Raw genomic sequence first — 24446 nt, forward strand, 5'->3', positions numbered from 1 at the left:
TTTTCCCCCATAATTCATTGCTAGTGAAAATGAGGTTGACAGTTTATGATTCAATGTTGACCCTGTTCAGCCCTCAGGTTGGACCCAAATTCAGAACTCGGCCCCTGCTGTGATTGAGTTTGACATCCCTGGACTAGAGGCTCCTTTCCCACGTGGTTCTCCACTCCTACCCTGTCCACCATCCTTCACAATAATAAGGTATAAACATCCACAAACAGCTCTAAATGAACGTGTGTCTCCACTCATTATATTTGGAAACCTACTTGATTCTCCATGAGTGTTAATGATAAATACCTGCCATAAAGTCTTCCCTCCTGTGAGGTTTCAGGGGTCCAGATGGCCTGGCAGCTAGGTCTTGTTAGGTCTAATATGTGGGCGGCCTGGCTAAAATGTGACCCGATCTCTAGTCCTTTTTTTCTGATGCCATCTTTTCCTTGTAGATGTAAAACCAAAGGCAAACAACAGAGCAGGGCTTTTTTTTTACTTCATCTCTTTATTCACTGACAGAGACTACAGTGTAGTGCTGTTTTGTGGAATTAAATATATGACAGGTTTTGTTATGACACCTTTACAGTTTCTCGACAGTTTGGTATAAAAATATAACCAAGAACTTGTTTATATGTGTCTTTGATTTTTGTCAGCTGCAGTCCGTACATGAGAGGGTTGAGGAGAGGCTGTATGAGGAGGAAATACAGAGACAGAATGATGCGCACAGTGCTGGGCACGCCCGCCATGTTAAACCTGCTCTGGAGGATTCCAAACATGCAGCCGAAGGAGAAGTTGAGGAGGGAGGTGAGGTGAGGGGTGCACGTGTTCACAGCTTTCTGTCTGGTCTGCTTGGAGCCAGAAAAACAGACTTTCAGGATTTTGATGTAAGAGAACAGAATGGGAAGCAGAGGCACTAAGATGGATAAAACTGACCCAAAAACTCCATAAATGTTGTTGACTTGAGTGTCAGAACACGCCAGCTTCACTACAAGATAATTTTGACAGTATAAACTATTAATGACGTTTCCACAGAGAGGCAAAGTGATGCTCAGGAGGAAGCTAATCATGAATTTAGCAAAAGAGTAGATCCATACCACAGCTATGAATATAACAGCCCTGTTAAACGTCATTAGAGTGTTATACTGCAGAGGGAAACAGATGGCCAGGTAGCGGTCATAGGACATGACAGCTAAGTTACAGAACTCCACATTAGCATATGTGTACAGACAGAAAATCTGAAGGTAGCAGGAGGGAGCTGAGATGATGTGGATGTTAGAGAGGAGCTGGACCAGGAGGTGAGGGAATAACGCCATACTGCCGTACAGCTCATTAACAAACAGGCTGCACAGGAAGATGTACATAGGCTCATGGAGGCTTCTGTTCATGCAGATAACAAAGATGAGAGACAGGTTGACTACAATAATCACAAAGTACAACAAGGCAGTCAGAGTGAAATACAAGTACCTCAACCCTCCCACATAGATGTAAGTGTTCAGAATAAAGTAATACAAGGTTGAGTTGAGCTGCATTCTTATTGTAGAGGATGGACTATTAGAACAGGATCATTTCTAAAGCCATCAGAAAGAATTTTCTCTCATGTTCATCATTCTGCAGACGATCACAGACATCATTTCATCTCTGACCAGCCTCAGAGTGAAGAACTGCATCACCTCAGAATGATCAAGACCCTCACATGAAGCCCAGATCTCCCTCTGACCCCCCCTGCACTAAACATTCATGGTTTGACTTACATGCACAGGAGGACATGAATGATCTGCTGTGCTGCAGACTGCTGCAGCAGAGAATGGGAGGCAACAGCACAACCTGATGCTTTATTGACCCCTCGCAGTCATGTGACTACCATGACGTCGGTCACTATGGAGGACATCAGGAGGAATGGATCAATATTTCTGAGAGAAATTCAAGTGACAGGAAATAACAAAGAGTTAGCATATTTAAACAAATTAAATTTGGCCTACTGAACATTTCCCTGGCTCCAGTCTGGAATGAGATCCTCCATCCCTGAGCTGTTTTCCCTCAGTTCCTCAGCTGGTTGTAACAATAGTTTGAATTAGGCCAAAGGCTAATGTTGAAAGCCACCCATGCTAACCTGATGGGTGAACTGTTATTGAGAACTATTATTGCACTGACTGGGACTTTTTTAATCTCTACATTGGTCTGGGTGAACTCACAGAGACTGTTAGCTCATACTTTCCTCTGCTATGACTCACTCACGATTCATTCAGATCAGGTCAGGTGTGGGAGAATATGCCGGTTCAGCAGTTTGCTGCATTAACCTTGGCCCTGTGCCACTCTGGCCTCCTGATGGCCATCAATCAGGTCATTCCAAAACTGTGCTTGATCTCAGCTTCACACTCAGTGTATCCAGAATTACTGAATCTTTGTTTTGGTCCAGGGGACATGGATTCCTAAGGCATTAGCCTCCTCACTCAGAACATGAAGAGTTGGGAATCTAGTCTCTACAAGGATATCTACAGTCTCTACAAGGTAATCTACAGTCTCTATTAGGACATCTACAGTGTCTATGAGGACATCTACAGTGTCTATGAGGACATCTACAGTGTCTATTAGGAGATCTACAGTGTCTATGAGGACATCTACAGTCTCTACAAGGAGATCTACAGTGTCTATGAGGACATCTACAGTCTCTACAAGGAGATCTACAGTGTCTATGAGGACATCTACAGTCTCTATGAGGACATCTACAGTCTCTACGAGGATATCTACAGTCTCTATGAGGACATCTACAGTCTCTACAAGGACATCTACAGTCTCTATGAGGACATCTACAGTCTCTACGAGGATATCTACAGTCTCTATGAGGACATCTACAGTCTCCACAAGGACATCTACAGTCTCTATGAGGACATCTACAGTCTCTACGAGGATATCTACAGTCTCTACAAGGACATCTACAGTCTCTACAAGGACATCTACAGTCTCTATTAGGACATCTACAGTCTCTTTGAAGACATCTACAGTCTCTACGAGTACATCTACAATCTTTTTGACGACATCTACAGTTTCTATGAGGACATTTACAATGTCTACAAGGATATCTGCAGTCTTTACGAGGATATCAACAGTCTCTATGATGACGTCTACAGTCTCCTTGAAGACATCTACTGTGTCTATGAGGACATCTACAGTCTCCATGAGGATATCTGCAATCTCTTTGATGGCATCAACAGTCTCTATGAGGACATCTACAGTGTCTATGAGGACATCTACAGTCTCTTTGAGGACATCTAGGTCTTTACGAGGACATCTACAGTCCCTATGAGGACATCTACAGTCTCCATGAAGACATCTACAGTCTCTACGAGGACATCTACAGTCTCGTTTAGGACATCCACAGTCTCACTTAGGACATCTACAGTCTCTACAAGGACATCTACAGTCTCCATGAGGACATCTACAGTCTCTACGAGGACATCTACAGTCTCTGTGAGGACATCTACAGTCTCTTTGAGGACATCTAAAGTCTTAACGAGGACATCCTAAGTCCCTATGAGGACATCTACAATCTCCATGAAGACATCTACAATCTCTACGAGGACATCTACATTCTCGTTTAGGACATCTACAGTCTCACTTAGGACATCTACAGTCTCCATGAGGACATCTACAATCTCTACGAGGACATCTACAGTCTCTATGAGGACATCTACAGTCTCTACGAGGACATCTACAGTCTCTGTGAGGTCATCTACAGTCTCAACAAGACATCAGCAGTCTCTGTGAGGTCATCTACAGTCTCAACAAGACATCAGCAGTCTCTGTGAGGACATCTACAGTCTTGACTAGGACATCTAAAGTCTCTACAAGGACACCTACAATCTCTTTGTTGACATCTACAGTCTCTATGAGGACATCAACAGTCTATTTGAGGACATCTACAGTCTCTACGAGGATGTCTACAGTTCAGTCCATCCCGTGGTACAGTTATACCTGGCCCCTAAAGATCTTGTCATATTTTTATTTCTTACACCAGTACAAGGTCTGCTGATTTCCTCCAGAATTAAAAATGTAATTCTAACTTCCATGATTTAAACTCTCCTTGTTGAGTCATAAACTTTAGAAAAAGCAAAGATGTTAAAAAATTAGGTTAAAAACCACGAATGTGGGAAAAGAAATTAATTTGTGTTTTCATATTTTAATGTCACGATTATGACGGAAACTCATGATTTTGACTTTTTATTTCATATTTTTACTGTTTAGATTCACAGTTATACACTTTGAAGTTGTCATTCTGAATTGTTTCTGATATTTGACCTTTTAAACTCATCTGTCCTTTTTCGATCCCACTTGTCTCATTCAGGGTTGCAGGCGGGTGGGGGGTGGAGCCTACCCAACTTGTCATTGGGTGAGAGGTGGGGTTCACCCTGGACTGTTTGCCAGTCAGTCTCCTCTAGAATCATTAGTTAACCTCACAAGCGTGCCTGTGGTGGGAGGAGGCCGGAGTACCCAGGGATGGGTCCAGGTACCCGGTACACAGGGAGAACATGCAAATTCTTTAAAAGTCATGATGCCCACTTTCTACCTCAGGGGGGTCAGACTCTGCCACAGCAGGGGCCAGATTCTGGATTTTGGTCTAACCTGAGAGCCTCACAGGGTCAACATTTAACCACAAAGGGCTCTAATTTTGTGGCGCAGCGCGGGGTGGCGGAGCGTGGCGCATTCCGCGCAGTGGTAATTTTGTCTGGTGCACCACCATGCGCAGCCAATTTGGCAATTTGGTAGACCGGGCTGTGCCGAGATGGGTGTGGCGGCGCACCAGGGGGAGGTGTCGACAGATTCAGCTTGGGGCAGTGACAATTTCGTGCCAAAACACTGCGCGGAAGGTGCGCTGAAAGCCCACCAGCTCCAACCTGGTCTATTCTCGGTGCAGGTGAAGCGTGCCCGGTGTAGTGGTAATTTGGCTGACAGGCGCGCAGTGCGCACACATCACCAAAACCTCACAGGCAGGTTTCCAGAGTGTCAGGCACATTTCAATGCAATAAACAATCACAGCAATCACTATTTAATGTAACCGTCTGAACCAGCATATACCTTTGTATCTATATAAATTGTCCCGTCACATCTGATGTCAGACCAAAGATGTTTGTCACGCGTAATTGAAACTCAACCTGATGGCAGCTGGGAGTGATAAAAACTAACGAATTCACATTTCTCAGCCAACCACAAACAGCCATGGCATCCGATACGGAGTATATATTCAGCTTCTCTCATCTCATGAAATTCAAAAGAAAAGAAAAAAGAGAGAGACGCTCGCTGAATAAATGTAAGTCAGTCAGTGTCTTAAGGATTTACCTGTGATTGCCCATATTTCTCTATTTTAATCTTTATTCTTAACGTGATCTAAAAAGATGGAGTACATTATTGCAAGGAGGATGAGGAGGAGATACCGGGAGACAATATATCACCAAAGGTTCTCCTATTTGGCGATGACAGAGCAGGAATGCAGGTGAATCACAAGCATGATGCCTGGATTAGCCTGCTGCTGTGTTTAATGTAATTGTCACTTAATTTTGTACTCCTATTCATGACACAGGAACAGATTACATTTGTCTGGCGAGGTGGTCCACACGGTGACGCGCATCGTGGCCTCTGATGCGCAGCCTGGTGGCCACTGTGTGCCTTCTTTGCTCTGACAGCTTTTTTTTTTGGCCCTTCTCCTTACATCATTGAACCGTTTTTTTACATTGGGCAGCGGTTCTCAGAATATCTGGACAAACTTGATTGACAATAATAGTAACTTCCTCCCAGGCAGTTTTTGCATCATCAGCCCATGGAGGTCTGTAAGCATTACCATATATTCTGGTACTGCAAGCTTGGACCTCCCGGACCAGCACATCAGTTTCCTCCTGGGAGAAGTTTGGCCGCCTGGAGCTGCTGCTGCTGTCTTCGTCCATGGTGGTGGCGAGGTGAAATTGGCACTGCGCCTTGCCCGCAGCGCATTTAAAGGCAAGGAGAGGTGTTCATTTGATTGGTGAAGATTACACTTGGCTGTGTTGAACCCACTCACGCCTTCTCTCCTCCCTCTTTGCCACTTGTGCCGGTGGGAGGGACGGAGGCGTGGGTGCACCGCACTGTGCCAGACTGCGTCGTGTACGAAAATTGCAAAATGCCCTGGACACACCCCGTTGGCACGGTGCAGGCGTGTCGCACCTGCGCCTGGCCTAGGAAAAATAGAGCCCAAACTGTCAACCTCTTTTCCACCTGTGACGAATTATGGAGAAAAAAACCCCTTAAAATTAAAGGCAAATATGTGAGATAAGATCTGAAATCATGACTTTTAAGGGTCTGCAGTTAAAAAAACAAATAAGTAAACATCAAAAAATGAAAACCAAACAAGGCAGTAACTTGAATCTGCAAATTCTTAAGCATCTCAGTTTATTTATGTATTCATTAAACTCTAACTTTATTTAACTTTATTCATTCATTTAATTTAACTCTTTTTTCTAGTTTTTATAACTCAAGGATATTTTAAATCATCAAGGTAAGTTTTCATTTTATTCTGGAGGAAAAAACTGTACCACGTGCCAGATTTTGGCCCCCAGGTCTTAAGTTGACCCCCCACCCCCACCCCCCCGCACAGCCTGGATAGACTGAGCATGATGGATTTAGTGAAACCTGTCACAGGAGGGACCATGTCACCGTAACACAAACGCCATGTTCAAAAAAGGACTCTTTCAGGTCCAGGGAGATTGGTGGGCTCTCTGATTGGAGTAAACTCTTTTCATTTCTAAAATTCAGAATTATAGACCCAGAAAATCCTCAGAATCTCAGACAGAGCTGGAGCAGACAGGCAGAGCAGAATGTAAGAGTCAGTGTGTAAATGTGAAGGCTGTCAGTGTGGGTGAAAAAGACTTAAAATGTTTCCCATAGTGTGGTGTGAAGTAGCTCTCTCTCTCAGTAGAGGAGTGTATTCACAGAGACGGCAGGGTCACATGTTCATCCACTTTAATGTAAATATTCACTTTCATCGGAGCAGCTTCATGGTCTCTCTACAACGGGCCATGAGCTTATAACAGAGAACATTTTTACACGTGTTCCGTAACTTTGTCAGCTGCAGTCCGTACATGAGAGGGTTGAGGAGAGGCTGTATGAGGAGGAAATACAGAGACAGAAAGATGCGCACAGTGCTGGGCACGCCCGCCATGTTAAACCTGCTCTGGAGGATTTCAAACATGCAGCCAAAGGAGAAGTTGAGGAGGGAGGTGAGGTGAGGGGTGCACGTGTTCACAGCTTTCCGTCTGGTCTGCTTGGAGCCAGAAAAACAGACTTTCAGGATTTTGATGTAAGAGAACAGAATGGGAAGCAGAGGCACTAAGATGGAAATAAGAGTGAAAATGACGCCTTGAATATTATTAGCTTGAATATTAGAACATGCCAACCTGACGATGAGATAGTTGTTACAGTATAAGCTGTTCAGGATGTTTCCACAGAGGGGCAAAGTCACGCTCATCAGTAAAGTGATCATACATTTAGCAAAAGCATAAAACCAAATCACAGCTATGAATATAACAGCCCTGTTCAACGTCATTAGAGTGTTATACCGCAGAGGGAAACAGATGGCCAGGTAGCGGTCATAGGACATGACGGCTAAGTTACAGAACTCCACATTAGCGTACGTAAAGCCACAGAAAATCTGAAGGTAGCAGGAGGGAGCTGAGATGATGTGGATGTCAGAGAGGAGCTGGACCAGGAGGTGAGGGAATAAGCCGATGCTGATGTAGAGCTCATTAACAAACAGGCTGCACAGGAAGATGTACATAGGCTCATGGAGGCTTCTGTTCATGCAGATAACAAAGATGAGAGACAGGTTGACTACAATAATCACAAAGTACAACAAGGCAGTCACAGTGAAATACAAGTATCTCAACCCTCCCTCAGAAGAGTAAAGGCTTAAAACAAAGTAGTAAAAGGTGGAGTTAGCCAGCATCCTCACTAAAGGCGAAACGTTAACTATCTGCAGCATGTACAATGGTTTACGTCTCATCTTTTAGCCCATAATGTGCAGATGTTTAGAATATTAACAGAGGAAACCTGCATGAAAACATGTTTGATGATCACCATAATCCTTCCTGCCTCAGCTAAAGGAACAAGAACAGCTCAAGAGTCATCTCTTTAACAACACAGAAACATCCACATGGCACACGGTCAAGCAGAGGTTACCTGCCGCTCTGCAGACCGCTGCAACCACCAACGGAGGCGGCAGCATTTATACATGCTCGCCTCACTACATCAGGTCCCAGAGGAGTCCAGAAGCTCTTCAGCATACTCAACTGTTCATCTCTGATCATTAAGTTTCATTTGATCACTAAATTTTTAAAAACCATGAAAAACAGTCAAATAATCGTTTCCAGAACTGTCAGACCCCTATCATTACATCTGTATTTGGAGCGCTACACGCCTCTATTCACTTCGATACTGTTTACCACCAACACAGGGGATTTGAATGGATTTGATTCACCATGTAGAGATGACTGCCCACATTATCTAAAATAAAAGCCTGTTTTTTATACTTGGATCTTTTGGAGTCAGGTACTGAAGTCTACAGACGGAACTAATCATAGAGATGCTTTCCTTTACATCAGACGGCTGCAGGAGCTGCTTGTTCATTCTTCCTTCAGGCACACTTGTCCATGGCTCTTCCTGTCTTCAAAGTTGCTTGTTTAAGCAGAGAAAACTGAAGAAACCCATGAAATTAGATTCTGGATGATTCCACTGCCAGGTCGGCCCCACTCACACCTCCACAATACTGAGACTCTAACATTGGTGGTGATGCAGAAGGGGAGAATGAGTGCTGAGTTACCTTTAGTAGCCCTTTCCTTCTGTAAGCTTCAGTGCTGTACATCGGCCTAACCACATAGAGAATGGGCCCTGATAATCCCAGAGAATGGCCCCTGATAAACCCAGAGAATGGGCCCTGATAAACCCAGAGAATGGGCCCTGATAAACCCAGAGAATGGACCCTGATAAACCCAGAGAATGGGCCCTGATAAACCCAGAGAATGGACCCTGATAAACCTAGAGAATGTCCCCTGATAAACCCAGAAAATGGGCCCTGACAAACCCAGAGAATGGGCCCTGATAAACCCAGAAAATGTCCCCTGATAAACCCAGAAAATGGGCCCTGATAACCCCAGAGAATTGCACCTGATAAACTCAGAGAATGGCCCCTGATAAACTCAGAGAATGGGCCCTTGATAAACCCAAAGAATGGCCCCTGATAAACTCAGAGAATGGCCCCTGATAAACCCAAAGAATGGGCCCTTGATAAACCCAAAGAATGGCCCCTGATAAACTCAGAGAATGGCCCCTGATAAACCCAGAGAATGGCCCCTGATAAACCCAAAGAATGGCCCCTGATAAACTCAGAGAATGGCCCCTGATAAACCCAGAGAATGGGCCCTTGATAAACCCAAAGAATGGCCCCTGATAAACTCAGAGAATGGCCCCTGATAAACCCAGTGAAAGGACCCCTGAAAAACCCAGAGAATGGCCCCTGATAAACCTAAAGAATGGACCCCTGAAAAACCCAAAGAATGGCCCCTGGTAAACCCAGTGAAAGGACCCCTGATAAACCCAGAGAATTGCACCTGATCAACCCAGAGAATTGCACCTGATCAACCCAGAGAATTGCACCTGATCAACCCAGAGAATTGCACCTGAAAATCTAGAGAATGGCCCCCAATAAACCCAGAAAATGGGCCCCTGATAAACCCAATGAATGGCCCCTGATAAACCCAGAGAATGGCCCCTGATAAACCCAGAGAATGGCCCCCAATAAACCCAGAAAATGGGCCCCTGATAGAACCAAATAATGGCCTCTGATAAACCCAGAGAATGGAGAAAAACAAGTTTAACCATGCCAGGCCCAAGGAAGTGTATGAAAAAATCATACAAACAAAGCTGTCTTTGGGGTCAAATGTGCCGGGACAGTACTGACTGTCCAGAGAGTGCTCTGAGAAACCTTTAGTTTAAACCTGCATTCTCATCATCCTCAGCCTGGGAAAGAGAATAAAACATTTACCTAAAAATAAAAGATTTACTTCTTGAAGTGAGTCAAACAGCCTTGTTTGTCCATCCTGGGTTGTGTTGGTCTGAGGAGAGGTCTAATGATCCCTCTGAGGACCCGTAAAATCAGTGCTAAGGTCCTTAAGCTGATTGCTCTCACTGGTAAACAGCTCTGCTGTGCTTCAGAGGGGATTTGTGGAAACTGTATCGCTCTGACAACCCCTGAGGGACCTGTGTTAACAGGCTGAGATGACCTTTGACCTGAGGGACTTCAGTAATGAGCTGCAGTGATGTAACCTCCCAAACACCGGAGGACAAAGCTCAACTCTGGGGACATCGAGTCAGTTTGTGCAACTTTCTCATTAATGACCATTGCATCTCTACATTAGTTCATTACATCGGTGTTAGAATTGATTTTAAGGTTATACTCATCACTTTTAAAGCACGTAAGGGTCTGACTACTATCTATAAAGTAGAACTTTTAACCCCTATGAGCCAGCCAGCAGCTTTAGATCCTGGTCATTCCAAAGTCAAGACTTAAAGCTCAGGCCAGTCTTACACCAGAGGGCTTTGCTACAGTCATGGACGAAAGTATTGGCACCCCTGGATTTTTTCCAGAAAATACACCATTTCTCCCAAAAATTGTTGCAATTACAAATGTTTTTGGTAAACACATGTTTATTTTCTTTATGTGCATTGAAACAACACAAAAAGCAGAAGAAAAAGCCAGAATTGACATAATTTTACACAAAACTCAAAAATGGACTGGACAAAATTGTTGGCACCTTCAACTTAATATCCGGTTGCACAACCTTGGAAAAAAATAACTGAAACCAGTCACTTCCTATAACCATCAACAAGCTTCTTACACCTCTCAACTGGATTTTTGAACCACTCTTCTTTTGCAAACTGCTCCAGGTCTCTCAGATTTGAAGGGTGCTTCTTGCAACAGCAATTTTGAGATCTCTTCATAGGTGTTCATTGGGATTTAGATCTGGGCTCATTGCTGGCCACTTCAGAACTCTCCAGCTTTGTCTCCAACCAATTCTTGGTGCTTTTTGAGGTATGTTTGGGGTCATTGTCCTGCTGGAACACCCATGACCTCTGACGCAGACCCAGCTTTCTGACACTAGGCCCTACATTGTGGCCCAAAATCTTTTGATAGTCTCCAGATTTCATGATTCCTTGCACACAGTCAAGGCACCCAGTACCAGAGGCAGCAAAACAACCCCAAAACATCCTTGAACCTCCACCATGTTTGACTGTAGGTACTGTGTTCTTTTCTTTGTAGGCCTCATTCCATTTTCTGTAAACAGTAGAATGACGTGCTTTTCCAAAAAGCTCTACCTTAGTCTCATCTGTCCACAAAATGTTCTCCCAGAAGGATTGAGGCTTACTCAGGTACATTTTTGCAAACTCCAGTCTGGCTTTTTTATGTCTCTTTGTCAGCAGTGGGGTTCTCCTCGGTCTCCTGCCATAGCGCTTCATCTCATTCAGATGACCACGTATGGTCCCAGCTGACACTTTTGCACCCTGAGTCTGCAGGACAGCCTGAATTTGTGTGGAAGTTGACTGAGGATGTTTATCCACCATTCCAACTATCCTGTGTTGCATTATTTTGTCCGTTTTTCTCTGCCATCTACATCCATGGAGATTAGCCATAGTTCCATGGGTTATAAACTTGATTATGGTCTTGAAACCTTTTCTTCTTAAGTCCTCATACGATTCTGGGCTCTTCTTTCTCTCCTCCATGCTTGGTGTGACACACACAGGCACACAACACAAAGGTTGAGTCAACTTTTAGACATTCTAACTGGCTTCAGGTGTGATTTCTAGATTGCCAGCACCTGTTACTGCCACAGGTGAGTTTAAATGAACATCACATGCTTGAAATAAAATGATTTACCCACAGTTTTAAAAGGGTGCCAGTCATTTTGTCTGGCCCCTTTTTGAGTTTTGTGTAAAATTATGTCAATTTTGGCTTTTTTCTTCAGATTTTTTGTGTTGTTCCAATGCACATAAAGAAAATAAATGTGTATACCAAAAACATTTGTAATTGCAACAATTTCTAGGGGGAAATGTTGTATTTTCTGGAAAAATTCCAGGGGTGCCAATACTTTTGTCCATAACTGTAAAACTTTTAAAAGACTTTAAAACAGTGAATCTCAGACTTTCTCACATCTAAAGAGTTTTTGTCTGCAAGTCTCTGAGTTTTGAGTCTCAGACTAAGGTTGAGCAGAGACTGGGGGTCACTAACTAAATTACAAGACCAGAATACGATTTCTTTTAAAAAAAAAAAAAAGAAAAAAAAAGAAAGAAATAAAATGAAGCAGCAGGAGCATGCTGCAGCTTTACAGAGACTCATTATTTTACTACAACTTCGGAATTTTGTCTGCGACTTTGAAGTGTCTTGAAAAGTCATTAGGTGTAATGCCAGTATTAATGTGATAGGATCTTCTCCATCAGAGACCCTTGACTTTGGAACAACCTACCTGAGGAGGTTAGGTGTGCGCTATCAGTGACATCTTTTAAATCACTTCTTAAAACTCATATTTACAGACCTGTTTTTATGTGATGCTGTCTTTTTATTTGACCATGTTTCTGTCTGTTTTGCCCGTTGGGCAGACTTGCAGAGAGACAGATCAGGGGATTTTATTCCAATGAAGTGTTTCTGAAGCATTTTTATTCAGATCAGGCGTTTATTCTGAGTGGTCCACGTAAACATAGCTAAACTCCCACTTAAAAGCCCTGGTAGATGAATATCTAGAATCCAGGATATAGGACATGATGTCTTTGACCTAAAGTAACCTTCCTTAAAAAGTGAAAGTGAATGGATGTGTCTCAGCGGATTTCTTCTCAGTGTTGTTGAAGAGTGATGTGGGAGTCAGTAAAGTTTTACATCAGGAGGTCACTGATCTTTACTTTATTGTTAAACAGTGTGAGTTACACAGTGTTTGTGGGGACTTAGTCCTCTGTGTCCTCGGCTCAGAGACCCCGTCTACACTCTGCATTAACATCCATTCTGATCCTTCAGAAACTAAGTGACTGCTCTTGATAACAACATCTATCCAGCCCCTGAACCGAGTCATCATGTCAGGCCAGAAAGAGAGAAAAGCCCCAGTATTTTAACAGATTAGCCCTACTTTAAAACCAACACAATGCTATAGATTTAATCGTCCTTGGACTCAGTCTCAAAATTAAAGAAGAAACTCCTTATTTTTGGATGAAAATGTCACAAAAATAAAGAGCCTATGACATTTAAATCTAAAAATGTATGGTTCAAGCCTCTTTGCCCTATACTGTACAGGATTAATTACAGGGCTTTTACTTTGAAGAGAAACACTCCTGCACCACAGACTGTTTCACATAGCCATAGCATGGGTTTATTTCACATTTATCTGGGAAACCTCCAATAGAAAGTGTTTGGGAAGGGCAGGACTTTTCACTAAATTCTCAGAAGGTGATTGGCCGAACTTTCTATCTGTAACATCCATGATGGGCCAATCAGAGCAACAGAACAACATGAGGCCGTAGACACATGCGGCTCTAGTACTACCCTGAGCTCTGGGGGTAAGTGGGAGAGGGATAGAATTAAAAATAACAGACCACAAACTGAGGAAAAACCAAAGAAGTGTCAGGACTTCACTTCCTGCCCCACAGCTGAGGGTGTCCCATTGTAGAGGTCTGCAGCCAGATGCGTTCCACATGGGCAAACCCTTCCTGTGACAATCACAAACTCATACCAAAGTAGCTGAAAGCTGATAGCAATGGCTGCCGCTAGTGTAGTGGTTAGCTCAGGTGCATTTGTAGTATAGTGTCAGTCTGATCAGAACTGGATCACGCTTCTGTATGAAATAGAGAGGAAAAAATACTGAATGCTACCGCCATGTTCTCCTCAAATGATGTGGGTTGGTCTGAACTACTAAAGATGGGCACAAACATTGTGGATCTGAGCCTTGACAGATGCCTGATGACAGGCATCCATCAAATCCATCTGCTTTACAAGGTTAGAACTCTGTTTCATCATTATGATCATTTCTCACCCAGTCCGCCTTCTGTGCTGTCCTTGCCTAGTTGTTTGAGCCGCTGGCTGCTGCTAGCTTTGCTAACATTAATGCAGATGTCATATGTCAGCTGTTTGGTTGAATCGCATAATGATTAGCCGTTCATGATCGAGCCTGTTCTACTAAACAGCTCTTTAATATGAGCCACTGCTGCTAGCTCCTGTTTGAGTGCCAGTTTCCTTTCCTCCATCCTTTGTCCTTATTTAATCCACATTTAAAAAGACAAACTGGAACCAGATGAAGAACCAACTCTACTGAGCTGAGCCACATGATCTGGATCTCTAAAAACAGATGAAGATGTGAGAGAGACTGACATCAGCTGAGGAAACATGAGTGAGATCAGAGTTTGGACAGAACTGAACTGAACCAAACTGGCTTTAGATGGTGGCCTTTTTCAAATTCCTGTCTGCTGCCATTTCACCATGAGTTTTTTTTTTTTTTTTTTTTTCATTTAATACCTGAGTATTTATTACTGTCTGGACACAAAAGTAGCTTAAGGGCACACTCACACTAGGCCATCCGTACTGTGGCTGGGTCTGTTTCAGCCTAAAATCCGGTACGTTTGGCCAGTGTGAGTGCAATCGTTCCGTGCTTTGGCGCGGCACACTTCACGGCCCTTGCACGGATGGACGAGGTGGGCCTAAGCATGGCACGGATGCAAATGAAGGAGCACAAGCGCGGTAATGTGACGCAGCGTGAAGTAACAACAGGAGGACCCACCTCAGAGAGCCCACCAGGGAGCAGCTGCATGCTGGAGACAGCAGGATCCCAGTCCAGTCCACATTTCTGACCAGTTTCTGGCAAAGTCAGGCTTTAATGACAGTGAGAGGATTTTTGGTTTGTAAAATAAATCTTCTTCCCTTGTTTTAGTCACAAACAGCAGCTCACGGGATAACAAACTCCTTTCATCCTCCATGCGTAAAGGAGAGTGCCAAATATGCGGACAAGTGTGTGCCGGGGTTAATCACACGGCTGATTTAACCTCGCTTATTATAAAATTGTTATGCCAAACTATCATCCACTGAAAAAACTCACCTCTAATTCTATTTCACGTCACCAATAAGTGAAAATGTGGTCTTGATCGCTGACATTTAAACGGAGCATCGTTTATTAATCCTGAGGCGTTTTCACCTCCAGCTCTCATCAGATGTTTAAAATCGCTCACATTTAATCCTGCTCTGGACACATGGGAGCTTGTTTGGTGCATCAGGCATCCAGGATTACGCTGAGAAAATGTACAGTTTGTGGCGCGTACAGGTAAACTCTCCGCTATGAACCGCTTTTTCTCTCTCTCTCCTCACTGTCTCTGTATAGTTAATGTAGCTTATTCCAGGTCAGGGGAAATAATCCTGGTGTCAGATCAGATATCGTATAAATCTGTAACTATTTTACAGTCTAAAAAACAACACTTATGCATATCGAGTCATCAGTGGTGGATGCTTCGTGTCAGACGTCGGCGCGTGACGTATCCGTGCCTAGGCCTGGATGCGTTGAGCAGTGTGAGTGCGGGCCAAAGGGGGGACAGGGGAGGGGGTCAAATAAGCTTCAGCACGGTTAGAATACGGCACGGTACGGATGGCCTACTGTGAGAACACCCTAAGAATAAAGGTTTTTTTCATCCCACATGAAACGCTTGACATAGTCATAAACAGCTCTACACATGGCCTTCTAGTAGAGTTTCTCTGTGCAGAAATTACTACTTGCCCCCCAAGGTGAGTTTTCCTCTGCTGTGTGATGTCATCTACAAAGAACCTATCGCTGTTGGTGAGTATACATGTTTATGCACCAATCTGACACAGGTTCATTTAAAACCCTTCGTATACGACAAGTAGTGACCCAGATTATTAAAGGCTAAAAATCTTTTGAACAATAAATCGCAACCTGATACTTTAGTCCCCTTAAAGCTAGCCGTGGCGCTGCACCTGTGATGCTATCCATGCCCTCGTAGTCCTTACAGAAGTGTTTCTACTGAGCCTGGAACTTGTTTGACTTGTCAGGGACTCTACAAATTAAATCCACACCAGTAGATCACATTGGATGTCTTTTTATTCACTTTTTAATTCATTTTCAATCATTCCTTACTGCTAGCTCAAATGCAAACAGCTGTATTTTTTTCTCTGAATGCTTTGTGAAGGGCTGTCAACCAGTCCAGAGCTAGCCTGCTATCCTGGAGCCAAGAAGCTAGTAGCACCTCTTTAACAGCTTTTCCCTCATGCTGCCATAAACATGAATAAGGGGGTGATAGACTTTTTGGTAAATTAATCTGGTGGGCTGCTGGTTAGATTGAAATAATGACTCAAATCAAGATGACAAGGGGTCAGCGAGGCTGGATGGGTTTAAAAATTTACACTTTTACTAACTGGGGGACCAACATGGATCACATCAGTTAGCGGGGTGGTCTGCGTATGCTAGTTCATGAACAGTCTACACCACCACACCAACCAGGATGAAAGCGCCAGGACCAGTCTGAGCTATCAGATATACAGTCATCAGAATGACCAGAGGTGCCTCCACTCGAAGCATTGCTTGGTTTCCAAGTACCTATGGATGTTAATGCACGTCTCAAACAGTGTCTGACAGTAACTAAGATAACATACATGTCGTCTCCATCCTGAGACTCTTAAACAGAATCAGAGCGTCCTCGGCCACACCACAGAGGCTTGTATTTTGAAATAAAATCAGGTGTTCTCCAGTTTGTTGCACAGTTTGCATTGTCGTGGTCCTTCAGGTTGTGGCACAGTGAAACCTTCAGGATTCAGGAGACCAGCTCCTGTCCCTGCAGGACATGTCCTCATGTCATCTAAAGACACTCCGAGACATTTAAGTTTTGTCCAAACCTCGTCTCGCCTCCTCGTCTTCTGTTGGCGTACCGTTTTTGTCAGCCAGCCAAAGTCGATTCAAAGTCCACATGTAGACAAACTCCACAGCTACACGCTAACTTTGGCCTAAAGGTTTTGTCCTAAGTGTTGGAAGCTGCTGCTCCGATCCTTCTGGTCTACCTCTCAGCGCTGATCTTATAGCGGAGCACAAAGTACGCCATGATCCTCAGAGAGAAGAAGAAGATGCCAAGGATGATAAAGTCCAGGTAAAGTTTGGCGTCCAGCATGTCGAGCTCCTTCAGGATGGCCTCGGACTTTTGGAAGTGGCACGTGTCGTCTTCGTCACAGTGCAGATCTTCACGGTCCAGACCATAGATGGAAAGGATGACGCCTTCAAACCCATACCTGAAACACAACACAGGAGGTCAGATTCCTATTGTGTGTGGCAACATGACATCCAGGAACCCTGCAGAGATCAAGAGAAAGATAATCTGAAACCTCCAACAGCTGTTACATTGTTCGCTACAAAAATGCCACGCAGGAAGACATTTAACCTCACAGGAGTAACGAGATGTGGGGCTGTTGCAGAGGAAACAGCAAAGTCCTGATCAGCGGTCACATCTGGGTCCTGGACAGCGAAGGCTAAATCACCTTGGGGGTCTAAACAACAACAGGCCCTGTCATGTTTTAGGCCAAAACAGTGAAGGCCCAAAAACCTTCAGGGCCTGAACGATGAAGTCCTAATGACCCTTGGGACTAAAACACCAACAGTGAATGCCTGATCGCCTTCTGGGCTAAAACAGAAAAGGCCTGATCATTTATGGGGCCTGAAGGCAGGGTCCAAGAGGGCCAGGCATGATCCCCTTCAGGTCAGGAGGCCAAATCAATTTTGGGGCCTGAAAGGTGAAGGTCAGATCACTTTTGCAGCTCAAACAGCAAAAGTGATCACCTGATCACCTTCTGGGTTCTATCATCTTTCAGGTCCTAACATTGAAAGTCAAACAGCTGTTGTCACTGACTCTGACACCCCAGGCCTATGGTCTGCAGTTGTTAAAGAAGTAGGAGCACTCTAACAGCGCCCTTGCTCTCTGCTGCCTACGGGGAATTTCCCTGATTAACTCTTGTGTTCTCATATCAGCTCATCCCTACATAAAGCAGAAACTAAACAAGTGTTCACATGTGCAGCTCAGCCCCAAAGACTTCAGCATTTAACTGACAGGGAAATTCCCCCTTAAAAACATCGTTATTCTGTGAGACGTGGTGTCTTTGTCGTCATCTCTGTCTTTAACAAAAAGCTTGATCTCTCTAGAGATCCTGTTATAAAGATGAAACAATAAATACCAGAATATCCCTTTAGGCAGTCTCACTCTTGGTCAGTTACCCTTTAACAGAATCAGAGAGCAAACAGCGCCCCCACCTGACGTAGGAGATGTAGGACATCCATTGCAGGTACCAGGGGATGGTGTCGAAACTGACGAAGAACCCAGAGAACAGCAGAACGGGGATCGCTGTGACCGGACCCACAAATGTCGCCACCTGCAGGAAATGATCAGACACAACACAGAATGTTTGAAACTGGGACGAAAGCTTGGAAATGTCAACCAGATGGGACGTCCTGCTGAGGGAGGAATACTCTCTGAGTTCAGTGTAATCGTTTGTGTACCAGGTATGGCTATAGGACCATGTTCCTGATGTTCTGGGGATAAACCCCCATGGTTCTCAGTCCCTCTGAGGTTCTTTGGTATAGGTATTCACCAAGCGGCAACCTCCGGTCCTAAAAAATGAAGCCAATGCAGAAGTGCCAAAAATTGCTATACTGCGACTGTCCGCTTGAGGCTGGCTGCAGGAAAACCAGAAGTTCCGTCTGCACACATGTTAAACAGCCAGTTTTGAGACACAAAATAAACTGGTTTACAGCCTGGTTCAAAACACCAAACGTGTCTCATTAGCTAGTGTCTTATTGTGCTCCCACTGTACGGGGGGTGAATTTTTTTGTACCACGATCGTTTGGCTGATATTTAGGATGAAAGCTGATTGGCACATCTCATTTGATTGACAGACAGCTCGGCAGGCAGAGGCTCTGTTTCTGTCAACCGGAATGCTAGCTAGCAGGCTGACAGGAAGCCGCGCTTAGTGGGCGGGTGTTACGTTTTACTGAGACCGCGATTTCAATATGGAAGTCTCCACGGATGTGCTTCAAAAGCTGTTTTGGCCCGCCTATTGTAAGCAGATGACTGACGTCACACGGGGTTTGTCCAATTCTTTCTACAGTCTATGGTATTCACACACACCTGCTGGAAGTCTCCAATCAGAGGTGTCTTTAGTCCTCTGCTAGCGACTGACTGAGGTAAAGGTGTTTCTGCTTAGTCATCAGAAAATGATCAGCTTAAAGGCTGGGAAACAAATTAACTGTACATTTGAAGCAAACAGCAGCGGAATGTTTTGGTGCATGAACTGAGGTGTGTGAGGAACTCTGCAGTCACGTGTGTCTTAATGGAACCAAAGATTTAGTGAAGCAGAGGAAGTCCAAGATCAGGAACTTTCTGGGACGTTCTGTGGAGACTGGAAACACTGGACTTCAAGACCTGAGGGATTCCGGGCCTCTCTGATCCTGCTTCAGACTCTGGGACCTGGATTTACAAATGAAATGCTAAATTTAGTTTCATCTGAAAACAAGACTTTGGACCACTGAGACCACAACAGTCCAGTTCTTTTTCTCCTTAGTCCAGGTGAGTCTCTGACTGGTTTGTGGTCCAGGATCAGCTCCACAGTAAGAACACCACACTTGTAGTCCATATCCTGGATTTGTTTGTGTGATGGTTCTTGATCCACTGACTCCAGTCTCAGTCCAGTCCTTGTGAAGCTCCCTTAAGGTCTTGAATCTACTCTGTTTGACAATCCTCTGAAGGTTGAGCTCAGCCCTGTTGGTTTCCCCTTCAGTCAGCTTTCATGAGTCTACTCTGATACAGGCTCTGAGAACAGCCTGGCCTTTCACCTTTGACCTTCTGTGGCTTACCCTGCTCATGGAGGATGTCAGTGATTGTCTTCTGTCTAGTCAGCTGTCTTCCCCATGCTTGTGGTTGAGTGAACTGAACCAGAGAGAGAATGAAGGTGCGAGAGACCTTTGTATCTCCACTAGCTTTAGATACAAATACACAAACACTTTCAGAAGGAACTGGACTCTGCAGCCAGCCCATAAACTTGAAACTAGTCTTTAAATTTTTGTCAAACCCAACCAAACTAAAACTGGACTCAAACAAAGTCTTGGCTCGCCACTCACCACAACGCCATTAACAATGAACCAGGCAGTAAACACGTTTATTTCCGCTGTAAAAATGGACGTTTGAACATTGGAGGACAGCCAGGGTTTCTCAGCCTCTAGTGGATACTCGGGGAACTGCAGCTTTTTTAACACTTCCTCCTTTGAACAGTTGCGTACGACCAACACGTCTGTAGGTGGCGAGATAAGAGGACTGACCTGTAACGAAGTGGACGCCGCTCCGATCAGCAGACCCAGACTCTGAGCCACCAGCGAGGTCAGGATCCCCAGAGACAGGAAGAGGAAGAATCGACCGGCATCAGGAGGCTGGGCTGTCATCCAGTACACAATACAGCAGTACACCACAGGGAATATTACCTATAGGACAAGGAGAAGAGAAGATAAATGAGAGGAAGCATTTATAAAGTCACAACAGCTCACACATCAACAAAAACCATGCTAGGTCATACATTCTGGTCCACAGGCTAACTCTGAGATATTTGCCAGAGACAAAAACCTCCGACCCTGTCAGAAAACATCTCTGTGCTGAAGAAATCTCTCAGAGATATCCAAATATTTAATTTCAAACTTCAAAATATATTTCCTGTAAAGTATAAAACACTGTCTTCTCCTGACCACTCTGATGGTTCTTTAAACCAGTGGTTCTCAACCTTTTCAGCCCACGACCCCCAAAATAAAGGTGCCAGAGACCGGGGACCCCCGCTTTAGCTGGAGGTGGTTGAACACAGACATGAACAATTTGGAATAGTCATGTGCAGACAAGACCGTCCATAAAGAGGGATAAATGGAAGAGCTTTCTGGTGCCCGGCCAAACTGAGGGCCCGTGGGGTTCAGCAAAACCATGGTCCATTGTAAAGCTAAGCTGTAATATCCATATTTCATATTTAGAATGTTTTTAGAATTGTTACAATGGGTTGATAATGGCTAAAAATGATGGAAAATGTGGTGAAATTGGATTTTAAAAGTAGCAGAAATGGTTTAGAATTGGCAAAAATTGATAAAAATTGCAAAAATGAGTTAAAGTGGCAAAAATGGGTGTAAATAGTGAAAAAAAGGAGTTAGGATGTAGCTAAAATTGCATTAATTTGGCAAAAATGGGTTAACTGAGAAAAGGAAATATAGGCAGATACTGGCAGGAATTGGTTAAACTAGCAAAAATGGGCATATCAAATGGTAAAATAGGGTCAAAGTGGGAAAAATTGAGTGTGAGATGTGATTAGCAGTAGCAATAATGGGTCAACTGAGGCAACATTAAGCTTAAGTTGCAAGAATTGGTTTCAAAGTGGCAAAAACTGAAAAAAGTGTTAGAAAGAGTTTTAAACTGACAAAAAATAGGTGTTAAATGTTAAAAATGTGTTATAATTGGTAGGAAGAAAATGCTTAAAAAGGGTTACAGATTTTTGATAAAATTGGTGTAAAGTGGCAACAGTGTAATTTTAAAAATATTCTTAGTTTTTTAGGGCAACTGGTGACCCCCTCTCAGTGTCTCGCGACCCCAAAGGGGGTCCCTACCCCAAGGTTGAGAACCACTGCTTTAAACTATTACTACAAATGTACCTGGAAGGGGACGTCAGCCATGGTTTTGGCCAGGTAATAAGCCTTCAGACTGTACCAGTAGTTCAGGTGTTCCCTCAGAAAAACGCCCATCTCCAGAGGAACTGTAGCAAACATATAAACGATCACACAGTTACAGGTAGACGATCACAAATCCAGATCCAGACTGAAATCAGAACTCACAGTCTGACAGAAAACCCCTCTAAGCACTCATGAAGTGTCGTTTTCAACAACATGGGAAGAACATGAGGCCTCTACCTTAAAGGTATCAGCTCCACTACAAGGGCCTGGACCAGGGGTGTCCAACCTAGGCCCAGAGGCCAACACACTGTAGACTAGTCTTCAGTGTTGTGAAAAGACCTTTAGGTTTAATCTCATGTTAAAAATGTGTTTAATGTTTCATTTTAAATTCAAGTTGTCAAAGAAAACCCATGAAGAAGAAAAAGGGGGTCTCACATGTGAGGACTGTGGGCATCAGAGCGGCGAACATGAGGAACAACATGGAGAAGAAGAGGAAACCCGAGTTACTCAGAACCTTCTTGGCCTCGTTCCCGATGCCCAGGTACAGCAGACCAATCAGAACACCGATCCCGATGTGGGACGAGATCCTCAGATGAGTCAGCACCTGCTCGACCAATCAGAGCACAGAGGTGTGACTCTCAGTGTAGGTGTGCTCATCTTTAAATGTGTTTGTGAGGTTCTCACCGAGTCCCTGAGGATGCTGAGGAACGTCCTCCTGAACAGGATGAAGAACTGAGTCATGCAGCTGGCAGAGAAACTGTGACATCCTTCAGAGGACGACGACGATGACGACGAGCTCTCCTGAGGCGGAACGACAGGAAGAGACGACACGGTGTCAGAATGTAAACTTTGGATGGAGCAAAACACATTTTTGATACCACAGAGACAAAAATAGAAGTCCTGCACATCTGATATTTTCTGGTTTCTTCTTTTTGATAAACAAAACCTGCAGAAAACTCTCACATGCTGTCAAAAACATTCTCAATCTGTGGACAAAGGGGTGAAACAGGAGGGCAGTGAACACTTGTAAATGAAAGTAGACATAGAAGTGGCAGAGCTACATCTATATGTGTCTGAATGTCCAGAGCAGGAAAACATTTTTAATTCAAACTGATGATTCAGTCGCTTGAAGGTAGGATATAAATATGAACCAACATAAACCTCTCAAAGGAGCAGAAATCTTCCAGTAGATATATATTTATGTCTTACTTTTCTGCTTTTTTATTATGATTTATTTTTAATCTTATGATTGCTGATCTTCTTCCTGGTGGGGTGCGTTTGTTTCGTACCTCCTCCGTGCGCTGCCACAGGAACGGGTGGATGTTTGTGTCTCCGTTCAGTTCCGTAAGCTCTGCCTCGCACGTGCGATCCTGCACGGCCTTCACCAGGCGGACCATCTGATCGCCATACTCTCCGGACGCCACCTCCATCACTGAGGACGAAACACAAACTCTGATCACATGACCACATCCCAAGTCTCTGACATCGTGTCTCTTTTTGAGTCTTTGCTGGTGTTTCAGGGCGCTTTCTCCTCTGACTTGTTTAGTTTGGATGAAATGAACTTGAGTCATCTCTGTAGGTCGGTCCATCAGTGTGAAAGCTGTCAATCAAACACTGGAGGCGGACCAAACAACCACACAGAAACCGCTTGCAAAGGTGGGTCTTTGTCCATTTTTATTCAGACTCTAGTTCGGTCCCTTTGTAGTGAGAACATGAACTGACCCTAATCTGACGTAACTCAGAAGGGTGGGGGTGCTTTTTGGACTAAACCAGCTACCGTAGCCAGTTGAATAAACTGTATAGAAATATAGGCAGATGATCATGTGAGGTTTGTGCTTCTTTTTCCTCCAGCTGTACAGACATATACAACCCTTCCCCCACTCTTCCCCCTGCTCTGAATCCCTGTGTGCTTGTAGAGCGGAGCAGGATGGTAGTTTTTCCTCGCCATTATGTCAATGACCTCCCATCAGAGACTCATGGAGAGAAAGGGGAAACACAGCAGATCAGAGGACTGATCATTGGAAGGACTAGGGATGTCGGTTTGAGTCATCAAACGTCCACTAGATGGTGCTGCTGGATCATTAAACATCCTTCACAGCGAGCTCTTCTACTTTAATTTGGAAGAGTTGAGTTTTTGTCCCTGACAGGCTCCGATGGTTTCTCTCTGAGTATATCAAAGTTACAGAAATGATCCCTGCAGAGATTTTATTAACAGGAGGAGGATTTATGAACCACAAACAGCTGTTACATAAATCTACAAAGACACTGGCATACATGGAGAGAATCAGACATCAGACCTGAGTGAGATCTGCTATTCTGAGCTCATCAATATTTTGTAGATATAGTTTTATAACAGTCTGGTTAACACAACTACACAAACTCACTCCAGAGGAAACATGGTGGCTGTGGATCAGCACCTCATGTGTTCAGGAGCTGAGTGTTCAGCCTCGTGTCCTTTATTGGACTCAGCTGAAGTCGACTGGTGATGGGAATTCAGCCTCTTTTAGGGATCTGGATCGTTTGGCTCAGCTCCTTATTCTTGGCTTCATTAGATCAGACAAATTTAGCAATAATTCACATATACTATGTGGACGAAACTATATGGCCACAGCTGTGACACTTAAATCCAGGTGTTTCAGTCAGACCCAGAGGTGTTTACATCCTCACCTGTCC

At 44.1% G+C, this 24446-nt stretch overlaps 3 protein-coding genes across 3 annotated transcripts in view; all 3 read right to left on the bottom strand.

The window, feature by feature from the left end:
* Positions 1 to 557: 557 nt before the first annotated feature.
* Positions 558 to 1517, bottom strand: LOC121517307 (olfactory receptor 10A3-like). Its single transcript, XM_041798998.1, has one exon. It carries the CDS (start codon positions 1515 to 1517, stop codon positions 558 to 560), a length of 960 nt encoding a protein of 319 aa, XP_041654932.1.
* A 5477-nt stretch (positions 1518 to 6994) lies between these two features.
* Positions 6995 to 7957, bottom strand: LOC121517314 (olfactory receptor 52D1-like). Its single transcript, XM_041799012.1, has one exon. It carries the CDS (start codon positions 7955 to 7957, stop codon positions 6995 to 6997), a length of 963 nt encoding a protein of 320 aa, XP_041654946.1.
* Positions 7958 to 16617: 8660 nt separating this feature from the next.
* Positions 16618 to 24446, bottom strand: part of abcg1 (ATP-binding cassette, sub-family G (WHITE), member 1) — a 39956-nt gene continuing 32127 nt past the window's right edge. Inside the window, exons 9-15 of the mRNA XM_041809509.1 lie at positions 23063 to 23205; positions 22458 to 22574; positions 22209 to 22377; positions 21756 to 21856; positions 20397 to 20555; positions 18336 to 18454; positions 16618 to 17323 (exon numbers count right to left, since the gene is read on the bottom strand). Coding sequence (XP_041665443.1) covers positions 17095 to 17323; positions 18336 to 18454; positions 20397 to 20555; positions 21756 to 21856; positions 22209 to 22377; positions 22458 to 22574; positions 23063 to 23205 — 1037 coding nt within the window. The 3' untranslated portion in view covers positions 16618 to 17094. The remainder of the gene's footprint in view (positions 17324 to 18335; positions 18455 to 20396; positions 20556 to 21755; positions 21857 to 22208; positions 22378 to 22457; positions 22575 to 23062; positions 23206 to 24446) is intronic.

This window comes from Cheilinus undulatus, linkage group 2 (genome assembly GCF_018320785.1).
Source record: "Cheilinus undulatus linkage group 2, ASM1832078v1, whole genome shotgun sequence".
NCBI classification, from domain to species: Eukaryota; Metazoa; Chordata; class Actinopteri; order Labriformes; family Labridae; genus Cheilinus; species Cheilinus undulatus.